At 42.5% G+C, this 19,119-nt stretch overlaps 1 protein-coding gene across 1 annotated transcript in view; it reads right to left on the reverse strand.

Moving 5' to 3' along the window:
• LOC117547582 (inactive dipeptidyl peptidase 10-like) overlaps positions 1-15,829 on the reverse strand; it is a gene marked incomplete in the record, with an annotated part of 254,446 nt that extends 238,617 nt beyond the window's left edge. Inside the window, 1 exon segment of the mRNA XM_034218401.1 lies at positions 15,495-15,829. Coding sequence (XP_034074292.1) covers positions 15,495-15,551 — 57 coding nt within the window.
• Between the last annotated feature and the right edge of the window lie 3,290 nt (positions 15,830-19,119).

Below are 19,119 nucleotides of genomic sequence, written 5' to 3' on the forward strand. Positions count from 1 at the left end.
TTCAGCGCGCCATTTTGAAGGACGTCTCATTTCTCTAAATGCACACCGAGGACCGAGGATCGAGCGTCGAGGAGGATCGAGCGTCGAGGAGGCTCTCTGGAGGAGCTCTAACCGAGGATACACTGATGGTTCCTCCACGGCTCCTCCGTGGATGCATTTCCAGGAACGGTGGAGGCGTGACGCACGGCCGGACTTATCTCAGCCAATGACAGTTCTGCATGCATCCCCTGGATATTATTTTAGAAACTGCTTTCATCACGTTGCGATGTTTACAGTGAGAACAGCTGTGAGGTCCGTGCAGAAAGCAGAGCAGTGTACAATATCACTCAGTATAACAGGCCTACATTACTCTCTTTATTTGCTGTAGTACAAAGAGTCGATATGTTTCTAAGACCATTTAGTGCGTCACATAATAAAATACACAACGGCTGTAGCCTGATTATGCTTTAGGAGCTGTAAGTGTGTGTTGTAGGCAGTGTATATGTGTGTGTGTGGTACAGTATGTAGGTGTGTGTTGTACAGTGCGTAGATGCGGCGGACAGACGGGTCTCAGTTGGTTTGGTGTCCTCTGCTTACTTTTAATTTAATTTAATTTCAAACCTTTATTTATACAGATAAATCCCATTGAGATCATTGATCTCTTTTTCAAGGCAGACCTGCTCAAGTAGTTCCACATGAAACATAAAAACATAAATAGAACAACAAAAGGACATCATACAGCATCATTTACATAATTATCCACATAAACAGGTACCTATAGCTTCCGATTGACTAGCATCCAACCGAGCTTTAAAAACATTTAGTGGCACCAGATTGTTCAGTTTCCATTTAATTTGCAGACTATTCCAAGACAGAGGAGCTGCGCATCTAAAAGCTGTCTTCCCTAAGACAGTCCTAGCAGTTGGCACATTTAATAAAACCACAGCATTCGATCTCAGGCAGTAGCCACTTACAATTCTCCGTGAGATCAGGGAGCAGATATAAGATGGAAGTTTTCCTAACATGGCTTTGTATGTTAGGGAAACTTCCATCTTATATCTGCTCCCTGATCTCACGGAAAATTGTAAGTGGCTTATTATTATTACAAGTTAATACTTGTAAATACAACTTTTGGCCCGTAATTTCAATTCCCCATTTCAGCGACCAGAGAGAGGGGGGATATATCCAGTCTCTGATTGTGTTACGTTATTATGAGAGTGCTCATAGGAGGGGAGTCGAGGAGGGGACATTTGAGTATTGAGAAGCCTCTTATCACGCCACCTAACCATTCGCCAAAATGTTTTTAATACCAGCGGTAACCGGCCAAGCGCCGGGCAAAAAACTATCTTCAAATAAAAGAAAGTCACCGGAGGAGTTAAAGGAGAGTGACGGGGAGCATGAGAAGAAGAGGGAGAGAACGTTTCAGCCAGCTTGATCGATGGAGTTGGCTTCTAGTGGTGCAGTGACGCATCCTAAAACCCTTTTATAATCTATCGATTAGATTTATGATTAGAAAATTATAAAAGTAGGGTAGACATGTGCAGTGGCGGCGGGTCATTAGGGGCAGGTGGGGCACAGCCCCACCTAGTGTCAGAAGAAAGTATTACAAATAATGATTACAAAAAAATACTAAAAAATAAATAAAAAAACATATAAAATATATTTTAAGGTCATGTTTAATAATCTGATTCGTCTGTACATTTCTGTTTTAGTCTGTGTTCTTCTAATTAGTGTCTAGAGTGCCGTTTTGAGCTGTTTAGAGCCATGTGGGACAAAACCCGATCCTGCCCCTCCCTCTCACAGTCTAAGTGAACGGTGATTGTAAAAACTACACTGCGCATGCTCAGAGTATTTTTCTATTTAATGTGTGTGGCAAAAAAATAATGACCGTAGGAGCATAGTGCTCCCATCCCCACCATACGTCATCTCACATAATTCAGAATTGATTGGCTGTAAGTACTCACGTGTGCAGTGCTGCGAAACGTCACTTGTAGTTTGAAGAGGAGACGAGAGAGCAGCATATAGCTAACATCACCAGCGATTAAAAGAAGTAAAAAAACTGAAAGAAAATGAATGAAGTTGACCATTTACTGGAGCACACATTTGAGACACTTAGTCTCGGAGAGAAACTGGAGGTAAAGCGCCTCGGTGCCCACCATCCACCGGATTTCCAAATGGTCCAGACTGCGGGCAAAGTTAAACGTGGGTTTAACGCTGAGTGGTTTGCTAAAAATAAATGGCTAACGGCGAGCATCCAGAAGAATTCCCTCTTTTGCTTTCCTTGCCTGCTTTTTGGTGAAGATCAAGGTACTTGGTCGAGGACAGGTTACAAGGACTTAAAGCATCTTTCGGAGAGGACAATGAAGCATGAGAGCAGCAACAGTCATTTGGAAAATGCCGTAAAATTGGGATTACTTGGAAGGGTGAATGTTGCAGCTCAGATTGACAGCGCCTACAGACGCGGCATTGATTCTCATAATAGGAAGGTGGAAGAAAACAGGTACGTGCTTGGTCGGATCATCACCTGTATTAAACTGTGTGGGAAATGTGAGACAGCACTGCGGGGCCACAACGAGTCGGCGGACTCTCTGAATCCAGGGATATTCAGGTCAATTTTCGAGACAATGTGTGAGGGCGATTCCAGGCTTCAACGGCACTACGAAGCTCAGCTTGTTTTCAAAGGGACATCAAGCACCATACAGAATGAACTCTTGGACTGCATGTATGATGTGTACAGGGAGGAAATAGCCAAGCAAGTGGACAACACATCATTTGTTGCCGTTCAGGCCGACGAGACAACCGATGTCTCCTGTAAATCGCAAATGGTGATTGTGCTGCGATACATTATGCCTGACCTCACAGTTACAGAGCGTTTTTTGGAGTTTGTGGAAGTAAAGGACAAAACTGTTGTAGGTCTCTCTAACAGCATCAAGGCTGTTCTGGAACCCCTGAAGCTGAAAGAAAAGCTAATCGCTCAGACCTATGACGGGGCGGCCGTCATGAGCGGTAACGTGCGCGGGGTACAGACGGTGATGAAGGAGACGTACCCAAACGCTCAGTTTGTTCACTGCTACGCCCACCAACTGAACCTGACCCTGCAGCAACTGTGTTCAGCAAGGATGAGCATCCTGAAGGTGTTTTTTGCAGATCTAACTGCTTTTTCCACTTTTTTCTCCGGTGCTCCAAAACGTGTTGCAGCTCTTGCAGAGGCAACACAGAGACGCATCCCACGGCCACCGGCTGTGAGATGGAACTTTAAAAGCAGAACTGTGAACGCGGTTTGGGAGACCCGAGATGCACTACTTCAGTGTATGAAGCATATACGCGCACAACCAGGATGGGATGCGGTCACCATAAGTGAGGCATACGGCCTGTCAAAGAAACTGCAGGACCGAGCATTTATGCAGCTCCTGGAGTTTTTTTCGTTGCTTATGCCAGAAGTGGATGTTCTATACAACACTCTGCAAAAACGAAGCATCGATGCACCTGGGATCAACAGCCGTTTCAAGGAAAATGTTCAGAAAATGAGGCAGAAAACTGATGCATTGGCCGCCACTGCTCATGATGGAACAGACGAGCCAGGCCGACGAGTCAGCAGCACAGCGCCGGTGATGAAGGAGGCTTGTGACACAGTCATCTCACAGGTGGAACAGAGGTTCTCACAGAGTGACCATTTGATCGCTGCAAAGCTTGTTGACAGCTCATTCTTCCCACAGCATGTCCTGTCATTTCCTACACCTGAGCTTGACTGCGCCGTGAAACTGTGGCCTGCGTTGGGAAACAAGGAGAAGTTGAAGTCTGAGCTGACCATGCTCTACCGCCACAGTGAGCTTCACACTGGAAACACTGCCCTGTCTCTGTTGAAATCCATTCACGAGAACAACTTGGAGGAAACGTTTGCTGAGACTGTTATTTTGGTCAAAATAATAGTGACAACTCCGATGACGACATCCGAGTCAGAGAGGAACTTTTCCACCCTAAAAAGGATAAAGACTTTCACTCGCAACACCATGGGACAGCCGCGACTTAACGCATTGGCCATGCTTTCAATTGAAAGCCAGTTGATCCAGCAACTACAGGACTTCATCCCCAAAGTGATAGACACATTCTGTCAGAGGAAGGACCGCCGTGCCGCTTTTCTTTTCAAGTGAGCCTTCAGCTTTGGTAAGTTCATTTGTCAAATATTTTGTTGATCTTCTGTGTTTTGCCTCTGCTGGATCGATTGATATTGTGACCTCGATGATGAGTGTCTGTGTTTTCCTTATATTTACAGTCTATGGTGTTTTAATGCTAAAGCATTACGGTTGTTGTTATTGTTAAGAATTACTTTGTGATGGTGACCTTTACTCCATGTATGAAGGTGCATTACTATGATATCCCCACGCTGTGTACGTAAATGTATGCGCTCAGTGTTGCTCCTGTGGTTTTCAGTATGTAATTTGACACTCCCCCTCTCTCTCTCCTCCCCCTCTCTCTCTCCTCCCCCCCTCTCTCTGTCCCCCCTCTCTCTCTCCTCCCTCTCTCTGTCCCCCCCCTCTCTCTCTCTCTCCCGACCTCTTTCTGCCCCCCCAGTTTTGTACACCTAGAAACGCCACTGGACATGTGGATATTATCCGGCTGAACAAAACGTGCATTTATCAAACAGGTTTGTTTTCCACAGACCTTATTTCCAGCTATTTTCCAAAACCCTGTGGAGAAATCCCGTTGCTTTCTGTCGAGGGAACCAGCAGCTTACTTCCTGGTTTTAGGACGCGTCACTGGCTGCACCTCTCAATATGATGCCAATATAAACAAGGTCTTCTGTCGGCTCTGTACATCAATGCCGACCTATGCTGACAAGTAAGTGAAGAGTAGACAATATAAAGGTATTGGCTATAGGGAAATGTCCCAGCAGTTTAGGATAATGAAGGTTCTAATCTAATCAATTACATAGCCATTACATGTCTAACTCCTAATGACAGGAAGGCAGAAAGCGCATTATACAAATAATAATACTCATAATAATAGCAGATATTTTTTAACAATGACCACAATATCATTATTTTAATAAACCAAATATGAACAATTGAGGAAAATGAGGAAGAACTGATGATTCAATTGTTGTAGTAGGCCTACAAGTTGTAATGTAGTTTGTGCATACATTACTATTGCAACAAATGTGTTAATTTTCTTCATTATGAATCAATTTTTTTTGGACGAATGCTCCGGGCCAGTGGTTACAATGGTGGGGCCAGTGACAATACAATTCCACCGGCCCGGAGGGCCAGTGGCATTTTACCCTTAATGTCTACCCCTGATAGTTACGGTTTAGTGTTGATATTTACGTGTTAATCTGAACACCTCCACAAAATATATGTTTCGAACCACTGATGATCCCGTTGTGCTGTCAGGTAAAACACACATACACACACACACGCACGCACGCACACACACGCACACACACACACACTGACTGTTCCTTCTTCCTAATTCCTGGTCTCTCAGGTGAGACTGCAGTCTGTCCCCTGTCTGTGTCAACACTGATGACTCCAGCCTGGTAATTGCCTTTTAATCCTCCGAGGATGGAACATGTGTCAGCGTTGGTTTATTCTGGGCCCCGCTCGCCTCAGGATACAGAAAGCTTATAACACTAAGGTCGCAGTGTGAATCACCACCTAGCTGGGACATTTTGGACAGAAAAGTCAATGTGAAGGAGATGCACTCTGTACCCTGCATCATGCCTGCCAAGTGTCTTTGAGCAACGCATGATCTGAAGCCAGGAGAAATTCTAAACCCTGGATTAAATCTGTGATTAAAAACAGTTTAAAAAAGAACGCAAAGGCAACCATATCTAAATCCAGACTGACTGGGAAAGAAAAATCCTTTGCTATGTTCAGTGAGTAAAAATAAAATATTCCAGCTCCCCTGAATCATGAGTAAGCACATTTGTGATATTTTCAAAATGTATTCAGAGAGAGGTGAGAGCAGATGTGTGCTGAACATTCATTAGGATGACCTTATAGCAGAATCACACAAACACACATCCTGTATTCCAATCAGCTGCTACAGTATGGACACAAACCTTCCTGCTGTCTGGTCCCTGAATGAATGGACTGCAGACAGAGTGGCACTGAACTTAACACAAGGAATGGAAAAAAATCACACCATTATCAGCGTTTAACAGATTCTCCTCCAAAGAATACAAAACTGTCTCCACCAGCAAAACAACAATGTCGTTTTTTATTTATTCTGTGACAACCTACAGTATCTCATGTAAAGTAAAGAACAGCGCTGTCTCCAGACTGCACTCAGCTAAATACATTTTTTAAACCGTCCAATCCACATATGAAAATAACTGCAGATGTATGTCGCAATATAAATCACAACTTTTGGCTGTCCCAAAGTTGCCAAATGAAATCAGTTATTGCAGGCAAACATGGCGGCTGGGTCACACGTCCACATGTTACAGCTAAATAGAACAATATAATGCATTTCTGAAAACATTTGAAGCTAGAATTAGCAATGCAGTACCAGAATCATGATCGATGTTTGATCAGCTCCATCTAATGCATTGCTTGCCAAAGATTGCTGAATGTGGTCCGTGCAAAGTGGGGTCAACTTCAAATCTTTTGCTGTTGGTCGAGGCTGAAATGTCTGCAGGTCAAAATTCACCTAAGTTGAACTCTGCAATATTCAAAGATGGAAATGTGTTTTACCACTGTGAGCAAACGTTGTATTTGCCCCTTTACTCACATAACATGGGAATAAACCGAAGGTAAACATTCTCGACCTTGCCCGTAAGCACAGCATCAGGAAAGCTCACATTTTGTTTGGCACAATATTGACTTTTTGTAGATATAGCTACTGAAACCTGTGCTTTATGTGTTTCCATGCCTCACCCTCTCCTCTCTGTGTGACTCAACCCATCTTCACCTCACACTGCTGCAGCCCACTTCATTTTGCCCTCCCATCATCCTCTTCATCCTGATCCTCTCAATCAATTGGTCATTTACACAACCGTATACTTTCCTCTCTTTACCTTTCCTACTTTCTTTCTATACCCTTACATTTTCCATCATATTAAAGCCCGTCTTTATCTGCTCTCCTTTCCTCCTCCCCCCCTCTCTGAAGCCACTGTGAAGCAGCAGCAGTATCCAGGACATTTTCTCCATTAGTGTGAATTACAGCATCCTGGGGCAGAGGATCAGAGCAGTGAAAGCTCTCCTCTAACTCACAGTAAGGCAGGCATCCATTTCTCCTACCACTTGCCTTTTGTCCCAAGCAGAGACAACAACAGCTCAATTAACAAAGAGACTGAGACTGCCTGTCTAACCAGGTGGTCTATTCCCCCCCGATGACTGCAGAGAGGTCAAACTCCAAACAGTCTCAGCTTTTTCTGACAGTGAAAATAAAGACGGGCTGGTCCACTGTAAGGTTTCACTGCCAGGAGTATTCCAGCTCACATCTAGATTCTCCAAAGTGAAGTTATGTACGTACTCTCTTTGAGTATATCAAGAGAAACAGTCAAAATTCATAGGAAGCCGGCATGGACGAGTAACATCAACTTTATCTTTCTGTCTGCTTCTAGCTTTTTTTTATAATTGTATTTATCAATCAATCCAATTAAACATTATGTATTCAGCCCAATATCACAAAATACACAGGGGGCTTTTTGGTGTGTACATACAGTACGACATATGACAAATATTATAGTATAAATGTATATAAAACAATATGGCACCAGGAAGATGTCAAAAAATGTTAGGTGGTGCTAAAAAAGAAAAACGTGAGTGTTGGGTGACTTTATTAGGGTTTTTAATGATTATCTAAAAATGCCATGGATTGTCCATAGTCCCTTTAACATGTGTATCTGTATAGATGCCAGTCTGTCACAGGGCTGACACATGTACAGTAGATAAGACTTTCAGTGTTTAGGATATGAACACTACGTGGTGATTAGTCTGAACACAGAAGGATATCCTTTCTAAAGGTTAATTATGAACTTCACTTTAGATGCATATGCACAGGCACTATTCCCAATGTAACATTGTGTGGCCTGGAACAGTGTTTCTAAAGGAAAGGGGAACAAAACATCCACATTAACTAACCTAAACCTCACAAGCGGGACTCACTACTCTCCCCAATAACATGAAATTAACAGTGTATAACAGGCATTTAAAGGGGGGGGGGGGGTGCCATCCCCTATGGTAGCTAAATGACTACATGAATGAGCTATAAAGGCTGTTTGCTGGTTCATGTGAACAAAAGCATCTCATTTAAAACTTGATTAACCGTCTCTTCATACAGCTCAGAGAGTCTGCCACTAGAAACCAACTTGATAGTAAACTGTTACATGAACAGTTGGTACAACTAGAGAATGCAATTCCTGAAGAAATTGCTAGTGGGAATGCTTTATGCTGAAAATGTGACGCTAAACTGCTATGCTGAAAGTGAATCATTTAGATTGAAATGATACATGAACACAGGGGGCTTGAATGTGTGATGAGAGAAGAAAAGAAAGTAAAAAGGCTTGGAAAAGCAGCAGAATATTTGAACTGCAAACTTTTGAACTAACTTGATGTTGAATGATCTGTTGCCATACCAACGGCATTTGATGACATCCCATAATACGCTTAGATGCATTGATGGCTGCATCGTTACCAAACCTGTGAAGTCTTGGGCCGTTTCGAGCATTTGAACTGAAGTTGTGAGAAAACCGTGTTTCATAGTGAGCATTGTGTTGCCAAGGCAACGGCATTTGAAGAAATCTCAAAACTGTCCCGTAGATGTCTTCACAGCTGGACTGTTAGCACACATGTGAAGTTTGCGCACTTTTTGACCATTTTCATAGGAGTTATAGAAATATCATGTCTTACGGCGAGGGATGCGTTGCCATGGTAACATATTTTGAGGAAAACTCACTAATGGCACATAGACATGTTGAAGGCTGGACCATTAACCTTTATCTGAAGTCTGCTGCTCTGAGCGTGTCAGCTGGAGCGATGACATGATCGTGTTCCATTACACAGGTGTTTATATTTGATCTAACGAGGTGTCCAGAGATCACAGGTTTCCATTGTTCTGAATGAGAGATAAACCTCTTACATGTGAACGTTCTGTGGAAGAACGATAACAGATTTCAAAACGTGAAGCATGTCAAGGAAGTTGAGTATCTGAAGTGTGCTTTTTGTGTACTTTCGGGTTAATAATGTGGCCTTTTTGGCAGTTTAACTAAAGGTGTGCGGCTGCTGCTGTGAGGAAATATCTGCCTGAAATTACAATGGGCTTCAATGGAGGAATGTTGAAAGTTTGTGTCACTTCATGCCCTCAAGAGGCATTTTGTTTAATTAGTTTTTCATTTTTCAAGCTACGAGATGTTTTCCTACGTTTGTCATGAAAAATGATCTCTCAGGAATGTAGGGTTTGGGAATTATGGCAGTTTTAAAAAGAAATATGAAGGCGAATTTCAAGCTGTCCTCCACTCTAGCTTTGAGATCACACACCTTAACGAGCTGCTCAATACACACTAATGTTAAAATCTGAATAAGACCTCTTTACCAAGGTCTGAACAATGTTTAATATTTATAAAAGTATGAATCAGATTTAAAAGTTGTTTAACATGAATAATGTCAGAAAGATGTGGAATATTTTTAAGTTGGAATGAGGTTTCTGAGTGAAAGTATGAATGAACAGTTTGCAGTTGAATTCGCATGAAGATTTTTCAAGTCAGAAGAGTTTCTCCATTGACTTCAATGTTAAACATTTGATGAATTATCTAGTTTGCGTACAGCGATCGATGGTAGAGGTACAGATGATGCTCTACAACTCACTTTATTCTAAAACACCTGGAAAATCTTTTTAGCTTATGCTAGCTTAATGTTCATGGACTTTAGCTCAGCTTTTAATACTATTCTTCCCCAAATGATGTTAAAAAGCTCAAACAGATGGATGTGAACCCTTACTTAATCAGATGGTATCACTCCTTCCCTAACTGCAAGACAGCAGCAGGGTGAAAGTAAACTCGACCCTTCTCTGACACACAGGTCATAAGCACAGGGGCACCACAAGGCTGCATTAGCTCTCCTCTTCTCTTCACACTCTACACAAATGAGTGTAGGAGTCAGCACACACACAACCATATTATAAAGTGTTCTGATGACACAGCCATACTTAGTCTACTGACTAGAGACTCAGACATTTCTATTTATAAACTTGAGATTGAAGAGGTCGTGAAGTGGTGTGAGGCGCACAACCTGGTGTTACATGTTAAAAAAAACAAAGGAAATGATCTTTTGACCCCAAGTCAGTAGGTCAGTAGGTAGTTGAGCAGGTTTCACGTTTTAAATATTTGGGGGATTTATTTTGATGCTCAGTTAGGCTGGGCCATCAGGTGGATCAGGTATGCTCAAAGATAAGCCAGCGCCTGCATTTTCTGCGTAGGCTCAGGGTTCATGGAGTGGATACATGCATCATGTTAATGTTCTACAGCGGCAGCAATGGAGTCTATTATTCGTTATGGCATCACAACATGTTTGGTAACTTGTCAGTTCAATCTAAATCACAACTCCAGAGCTTGATAAAAGGGCTGGACAAATAATTGGCGTGCTTCCACCATCCTCTCTTTAGGAGATATTTGAGGATATGGTGAGAAAGCAAGGCCGTAAAATCCCATGCGACCCCAAACACATCCTGTATAGAGAGTTTGAGCTGCAGAAGGTATAGATTACCAAACTGTAGAACAGGTATAAGTCTTCCTTTGTTCCGCTGTCACTCAAGCTGCTGAACAGTCAGGAACAATTGTGATTATGCTGTTAGGAGTTGCTGGGAGGTGCAATGTTTACAGTGTAGTTTGTGCAATTGAGAAGGTTAAATAGGGGAAGTGCAATATGTGTAAATAGGTATGGACACAATAGGGATATGTGCAATCTGACGGACACTATGCATAGGTGCAATAGGGAAAAGTGCAATATTGATTATGTATGTGCAATAGGGAAAGTTCTGTACCTGTGTGTTTCTTGTTTCTTTGCCATGTGATCTCTGTTCTGTATCTATGACTGATCTGAATGTTTTATGTGTATTATCTCGATGCCCAAGACACATTTCTCCTAAGGGAGACAATAAAGCTCTATCTTATCTTATTATGGGATGTATCTCTGGAATTATGAAAGTTATGAATGAGAAAGTAATAGCCATCGATTCCCCGACCGAGCTGACGTTTGATGTTTGAACGGAGTTTCTGCGATGTGGAATGTGGGAAGAGTAGAGGCGCAAAATAACCCAGCGGAATAATAAAGAATTGTGTGCGTAGCATAACAGATATTAGCATTCCCACTAAATTAGACATTACTGTATAAATGGCCAACAGTAAGTAATAGCGTCACAATATAAATATAACAAGTACTCCTGCAACTGGACACACATGAAGAACTGACAGCTGTTCTCTACAAACCAGTGTGAGCTGTGAAAGAAGACGCAGCACCAAGAACCTGGGAGCTGTGAGCAGACAGGTTTACCAGCGGGAAGCCATTCATCCAAATCACTGGCATACATTAGATTCCTTCATTTACCTATTGGTGTGTGTGTTCTTCATATATATGTTAAACATGTCAATAGCTCATGGCCTCATCGACTAAGCGTGGGACCCCCCGGACTGTTCGTCCCTCCAATGAAAATAATGTGAGCCTTCCTCATCACACCATTCCTCTGTACATTTAGCAAATGTCTGTTCAATGCTACTTCTTTAATAACGGCACAGCTCTTGTTTGTTGCACTTGCTTTTTTCTGTATTATAGTTTTTAACATAAATGGGGCGATCCTGCGAGCTGGTTCAGGCAGTCAACTGGAGCACCAATGATACATTTACACGTGACGCACCTCGTCCCTCTTACAACCAACCAAACACAATCTCCTAAACCTACCGCTCTGTTTAACCCTCCTATTGTCTCCGTCCCCCCCCCCTTACTTTGGTGTTCACGGTCAAATGTGACGGGTCCTGTTTTAACTGCTATTACATTCACACAAAAACCATTAATCATCACCACATTTCATTTAACACCCTTTCAAACTGTAAGTATGTTATCAGACTACTGGTACACATGAACAACTGCAGTACATATACAAAGAACAGACACTGAACATGTATTGGTGTGATCCATGTGGGGGGATGGGCACATAAGAGCGGGGGAACACATCGTGTGTGTGTGTGTGTGGTGTGTGTGTGTGTGTGTGTGTGTGTGTGTGTGTGTGTGTGGTCGTGTGTGTGTGTGGTGTGTGTGTGTGTGTGTGTGTGGGTGTGTGTGTGTGTGTGTGCTTGTGTGCTGTGTTGTGTGTGTGTGTTGTGAGACCGAGAACACCCATGTGTTTTCAAAGTTGACTAATCCTCCAAAATGCAATGTGTTGATCAGCACTTGTGTTCAAATGTCTCCTGTGAAGGATATCATGAAGCCTTAAAGCAATCGAATGTAAAACTAAAAAGTTATGATTGATGAAAGAAGTAAATCGGTCAGATTTGACCCGAAGACAACAGGAGGGTTAAGATACCATATCTGCTGCCTCTGCCTCGCTAATGCTGCTGCTGTGTCCGTGCCCTTCTGCTGTGTTCACGCTGCTGCTGTGTTTCATGTTGCTGCTGCTTGCCTGCCCCCCCACCACCCACGCTCCATCCCAGCATCCACCTGTAGGCCGGAACCTAGACGCCAAACTCAAACTATATGTGCTTCTAATAGACATATGAAGAAACACGTGAGTTGTCTGACTGAACTTTTTGAATGTTTCTATGTTTATTCCGTTTTTGTGCAACTTAAATACAAAGCAAATGCCATTTGTTAAGCTTGGTGATAAACTGGATCTTCATTCTGACTCTGTGTTGCGATCCATTGCTACATGTTGTTAGGACAATCAAATCAACATGTGCTGATCAGACTCATGTATCCTCTGGAGGCTGAGAGGAGCTCACTGAAGAGGAACCAGTCTAGCCGTTGATTCTCGACAGCATATGAACGAGTACCTCTCTGATTCACCTTCCTGTTACATCAACAGTCACGACCAAGAGTTTAAGATAACAATTCAAATTCAATGCAGCAGACCCAGAGATATTTTATTCCGAGCCTACCTCATCCTTCTCGATATCTTACACCTCAACAACCAAAACCTGTCTTCCTCAGAAAGTATGTAGCACCTAGATAATTATCCCAGATAATGTATAGGTTTACCAAAAATGTATGTATCTAGGATTATTATTTTAAATATTGAATGCAACATCCAATATGTTTCAATGAGTCCAGTTATAGGGTTGTACATTTTAATCTGTGTCTTGCTCTCATGTGGTTAAACACATTTGTATTTCAAGCACAGGTTTGCTGAGTATTCTTTCTCGGTGGATCACTCCACATGTTACATGCATGTTGAAAGTTATGTAAAGGTTAACCATTTTCAAAGTGCTGGTTTCTCCAACAAAGTTGCCATCATAGTTATATATTGAGCCAACAATACAAACAACTGAAACCTCGGGGTTATGGATTGGTTCACATTAACACATTAGTATGCCAGGATAGTCACTTCTAGCTTCACTGACTAAACCACAAACAATAAGGCTTCCTAAAACAATGGACCTTACTAATCATCCACGGTACAATTAGTGTTCCTCCACCGTGCAGATATTTAAACAGCCAGGGCTCCACCTATTATTTAAAGATCCCTCTATGTTTCCCCCTTTTGTCATTCCCTCAGCATCGTCATGCAACTTTAATGAAGAGTAACCCTGTTGAGAGGCCGTGTGAGGGCTGTGGGCTGACAGTAATAGCTTCTGGCTCTGAAGGCACTCTCACGCCCGGCGCTTGCAACGTAACGCCCGGCCTGCTGCATACATCTTATGCAATAACTTCGGAGTGACTGCCCAGACATAGGATGATCAAACATTTACTGCCAGCTTTTAGAGCCGTGAACAGTTGGCTTTAGCCATTTACAGCAAACAACAATACCTCAATCATCTGGCTTTAAGTATTTCGATTTTCATTTTTCTAATCGACTCTAACAGGAATGCACTAAACTCTTAACAAATCGAAGTCTTAATGATTGTCCTGCAGCTGTTTTGCAGACACATGAGATTATTGAATCCAATAATGAGCATTGGTAAAAGTATGAAACAGCTATGATGTGTGCAGCCACAGCAGGCTCCATTGGCATCGCCTCTCAGCTGTGAGCTACAGCAGCTTCACTAATTAAGTCAATGCTCACACGAAACAATCCACAACATGACTTGTAAACGGCCTGAAGGCCACTGAGCAGCAGAGTGGATGGGAAGCTGTGAGATATCACATTTCTACCACATCCCATGAGGCCTTCTAATATCCCAGGCACATAAACCCAATTATGAGGCCGCGGTTTTGATTTCTTAGAATAATAGGCTACAGGGCTAAATTCAATTAAGAGCAAATATATTTAGTAATCTCTTGAGGGAGCTCCACAGTGCAACATATAATTAGTTATAGGTGTAATAGAAAAGTGCATTGACTGAGCGGGGGTTACATGAGCCTGCAGGAGCACTGTGGACATTTGGAGAGAGAAATCGATAACTGATGGTGATAGAGACTCGGCTGTTTGGCCATGGTACAAAGACGCGTGATTGTCAAGTTGCACACGCCAGATGGCAAAGACTCTGGTTTCCAGTAAAGGCTTGAAAAAGCATGGAGGCCGCAGCGAAGAACACTTGATAGGCATGCACTGGGACTCAGACCCGGACTGGGTCCCTTTATGCCCCTCTATCAACCTCTGAAAATCAGTCACTCTAATAAAGGCTAAGCTAGCCCACACTGAAAACACTGGGAAATTGACTTTAATTAAATGTATTATATCAACACATTTCACATTTAAAACTACAGTTTTAAGTATTATTACATTTTATATATCTGTGGAGATAAAACATTTAGTTAAAGTCAAGGTCTCAGTTTTTTTATGCAAATGTATCAATGAAATAAATACATCTTGAAAGAAAACTCAAAAATCACATAACGATGCAGTGCGTGACACCTCCTGTGTAAAGGTGCTCAGGAACATTTAACCCCTGCAGTGTAACGGCAGCCTGGGGCCGGATATGGAGTGTGTGTATCTGGGACACAGTGTGTGTTCTCCCCTCTTACAGACTCAATCTCCACCACTGTTCTCTTGCAAGGTGTCGCGGGCAGCTGACAGGAGGCAGCGGTCTGAATGGCAATGCCCCCCCCCCCCCCCCCCCCGCCCCTACAGACACACTGTGCATGTGCCTACGGCATTCAACATTCCCCTGACAGCTGAATGAGCTCCACGCGCGGCTGAGAGCGTCTTGATTGTTTCTACAGAGGAAGCCCAGGTTAAATCCACCTCTCACTAACATTGAGGCTGATGGACACTTCATGTCTGCGGGCAGAGCCGCCTGCATGCTGCCGGTTAAAGCCATACAGATGAAGCCACACGTTGATTAATGGTCTGACCTTGCAGAGAGTTTAATGCGCGCGGGTAAAGTGGGAGAGAAATGGAGAGCAAAGAAAGCCGGTGCCCACCTCATCCTGCTGCGGCTGGTTCTGCCTCTGGTTCGGCTGCTCCTTGGTGGCTGTCATGGTAAACTCCCGGTTTATTTAACTTGGTTGAATCCGAACAGAAGAGACACCGGATTCCCGTGAAAGTCAGGAGAGGGGAGGATGCGGCGTCTTGTCAAACTGCGGAATCTTAAAGAGAAGAGTGAGGGGGGACGGAGCCGTCACGCGCGGAGATGTGCGAGCTCTCTGACGAGGAGCCAACCCAGGCTGTGTGTTCACATCAGCCCGGCCGGGAGGGAGGAGAGTTCCGGACACGCTCGTTACCGAACCGAGAGCCGAAGTGTTCTCACATCTTTCCCTCCGACACCAGTGAGAAGGGGTGGGCTCGGTATAACTCTCTCGATCCCCTGTCTGCTCTCAGTGATGCTGCTGTTTGGGAGGACGGAGGATATAGCCCTGAAAGGAGATGAGGAGGAGGAGGAGGAGGGGGAGGAGGAGGGGGGGGGGGGATGTACAAGTGGTCTTGTGATTCCCGAGAGGGTGGGGGTTACATTTACTGGAAAGACATTCACAATACTGACTGTCTGTGGCTAAGATGGATAAATTGGCTGATCAACCAATCAGAGGCTTGGTGGTTCGATCCCAGCCCCTGCAGTGTCGAAGTGTCCTTGGGCAAGATACTAAACCTCCAATTGCATGTCTACGGTAAAGTGTAGGAAAGTGGATATAAGCCTCAGCTAAATACCATGTAACGTGTATTATTATTTGTTTAAATCCCCGAGTTCAATATGAATACTGACAATTAATGAAACCGACAATCAAACCAAAATTAGGAGGGCAGAAAGCATCGCTTATAAAGACAATAGCCCTCTCGTTAGTCATCCAGTTTCAGGATTACAAAATAATAATAATCAGTCTATAAATACACACACGATGAGTTGCAGTATGGACAGTTCCTCTGTGGATCATGTGTGTGCACAAGGGGTGTGACTGTTTTGTTAATGCATGCTGAATCCCCCCTTCACGCGCAGCTCGGAGCTGCAGCGGGAGGAGCTGTCCGTGGAGCCGAGGAAGCTGTCCGTGGTGCTGACAGCACACACAGCAGAGCCCTTAACACCGGCCTGTTTCAGACAGTGGTTGTAAAGTAACTAAGTACATTTACTCAAGTACTGTACTTCTGTACAATGTTGAGGTATAGTTTACACTACAACAGTACAATACAGAGGTAATAAAGTATACTTTTACTCCACTACATTTATTTAAAATATTTAGTCACTTTGCAGATTTGAATTAACGATGTTAAATATAATCAATCATATAAGTTCCACCTGGAGTAAATCCACCAGCTACCTGCAGTATACAAAGTCATTCAAACTAGCTGCACCTTTACCAGCTGAGAACACTTTCATGATCAATCATTATAAAACATATCATATATATGATTTGAAATGGACCAATCTGCACAATGAATACTTTTACTGTCGCTACTTTCACTATATTTTGATGAGAATACTTTTCTACTTTTACTTGAGGAAACATTTTGAATGCAGGAACTTTTTACTATAACAGAGTATTCCTACACTCTGGGATATTCTACTTTTACTCAAGTACAAGATCTGAGTACTTCTATTTTTACTCAAATACAAGATCTGAGTACTTCTACTTTTACTCAAATACAAGATCTGAGTACTTTTACTTTTACTCAAGTACAATATCTGAGTACTTCTACTTTTACTAAAGTACAATATCTGAGTACTTCTACTTTTACTCAAGTACAATATCTGAGTACTTCTACTTTTACTCAAGTATCAGATCTGAGTACTTCTACTTTTACTCAAGTACAATATCTGAGTACTTCTACTTTTACTCAAGTACAATATCTGAGTACTTCTACTTTTACTCAAGTACAAGATCTGAGACTTCTACTTTTACTCAAGTACAATATCTGAGTACTTCTACTTTTACTCAAGTACAAGATCTGAGTACTTCTACTTTTACTCAAGTACAAGATTTGAGTACTTCTACTTTTACTGTCGCTACTTTCACTATATTTAGATGCTAATACTTTCGTTTACTTGAGTAACATTTTGAATGCAGGACTTTTCATGGTAACAGAGTATTCCTACACTCTGGTACTTCTACTTTTACTCAAGTACAAGATCTGAATACTTCCACCACCTCTGGCTTTAGCTGGAGCTGTTGTGCTGTTGTACAGGAGTGGCCACACTCGGCCTTAATCAAGGATCTTAAACGGTCAATACAAGAGATTCAGCTCAGCTCGCTGGGCTGCTAGAAACGTGCGTCCAAAGATGATATTGTATGGCCCTTTGGAGCACTTAGCAGCGGGATGACACCTGTGAACCCGAGCTGTAGCACTGAGAGCAGGATCATCAGAGCAGCGTTCTCTGCGGTCACAGGCTCAACTTTATGATGCCGCACTGTAAACACTCACACACAATGATATGAAGTCTCATATATTTAATGTCTCTGCCAGACAAGGATCAATAATGTATACCTGCATCGGAATGCTGCGGTGAATCAATGAGCGTGTTATTGCAAGGTGTAATAACCCACACGAGCTCTCACTGTTGCCATACTGGACAGTAGTGCTGATAAAAGAAAACATGTATATATTAGAAACAATTATTATGTGGTTGTATTTAGGTGACAATTTAGTTCAAAGCCACTCACAATTAGTGCTTTCAAAAAAAACAAGAATCCTGCAGGTATATTAGCTTTTCAATAAGCCAAACTAACAAACACACATTGTTTTATGATACTGCCATTGGCTTCTAACCACAGAAGTGAGGATAGAGTCCAAAACACATTTCCTTACGAGGACAATTTAGTGTTTTTTATAAGCCAAACATTTCTATACCATCCACACAAGTGAGCTATAAATGATGCTACTTCAAAATCCATTCAGCTGAATACTGGAAGTGCATTCATGAGGTGGCCAGAAACAAGAGTACATTGAAATTATAATGTTGCTCCTTCATGACTGTATGAAGTTAAAGTGTATTAACTTAACTTGAGGATTCAAAGTGGTACTCCAAAAATCAATAGGTGACGTCCCGACGTCTACTGTACAGCTATATCTTTGGTACCAATATAAAGTCCCTGAACTACAGCAGAGAGGAACAGAATCCCTCAGTGAGGACACTTCTGCGCTCACACTCCTTTCATCTGTACAGTAGATCACGTTAAACACAAGCGGAGTAGTGTTCAAAAACGATCCCACTTGTATTATAAGAAGGAAACAAATCGATCTGTGTGCTCCGTTTGTAGACAAGGGTGATTCATCTACTTGGAGAAGTAAGTCGGTCCAAGTCGGCCTACGGCAGCGCTGTCGATATGAGAAGCAGGCGAATCATGTATTTAGCACAGCTTCTCTCTAACATAAATACTTGTTCGGATGTTTTATTTTGCTCTGACATTAGGTCTTGAAGCATACATGTGCCTGAATAATAGTACTGCACATTTGTACTAATGTTAATTTGTAGTACATTTAGATCTTATGTTAACTTTAGTTGTGGGGCCCCTTTAAACTAGAATTCCGACTCGCAGTTGTGTGCCTTCACCAACAGTCAAGCTCCATTTTCCAACCTTGTTTTTCAAATAACGTCATACATTTTTCATATTATCCATT

Source organism: Gymnodraco acuticeps, unplaced genomic scaffold, assembly GCF_902827175.1.
Source record: "Gymnodraco acuticeps unplaced genomic scaffold, fGymAcu1.1, whole genome shotgun sequence".
NCBI lineage: Eukaryota > Metazoa > Chordata > Actinopteri > Perciformes > Bathydraconidae > Gymnodraco > Gymnodraco acuticeps.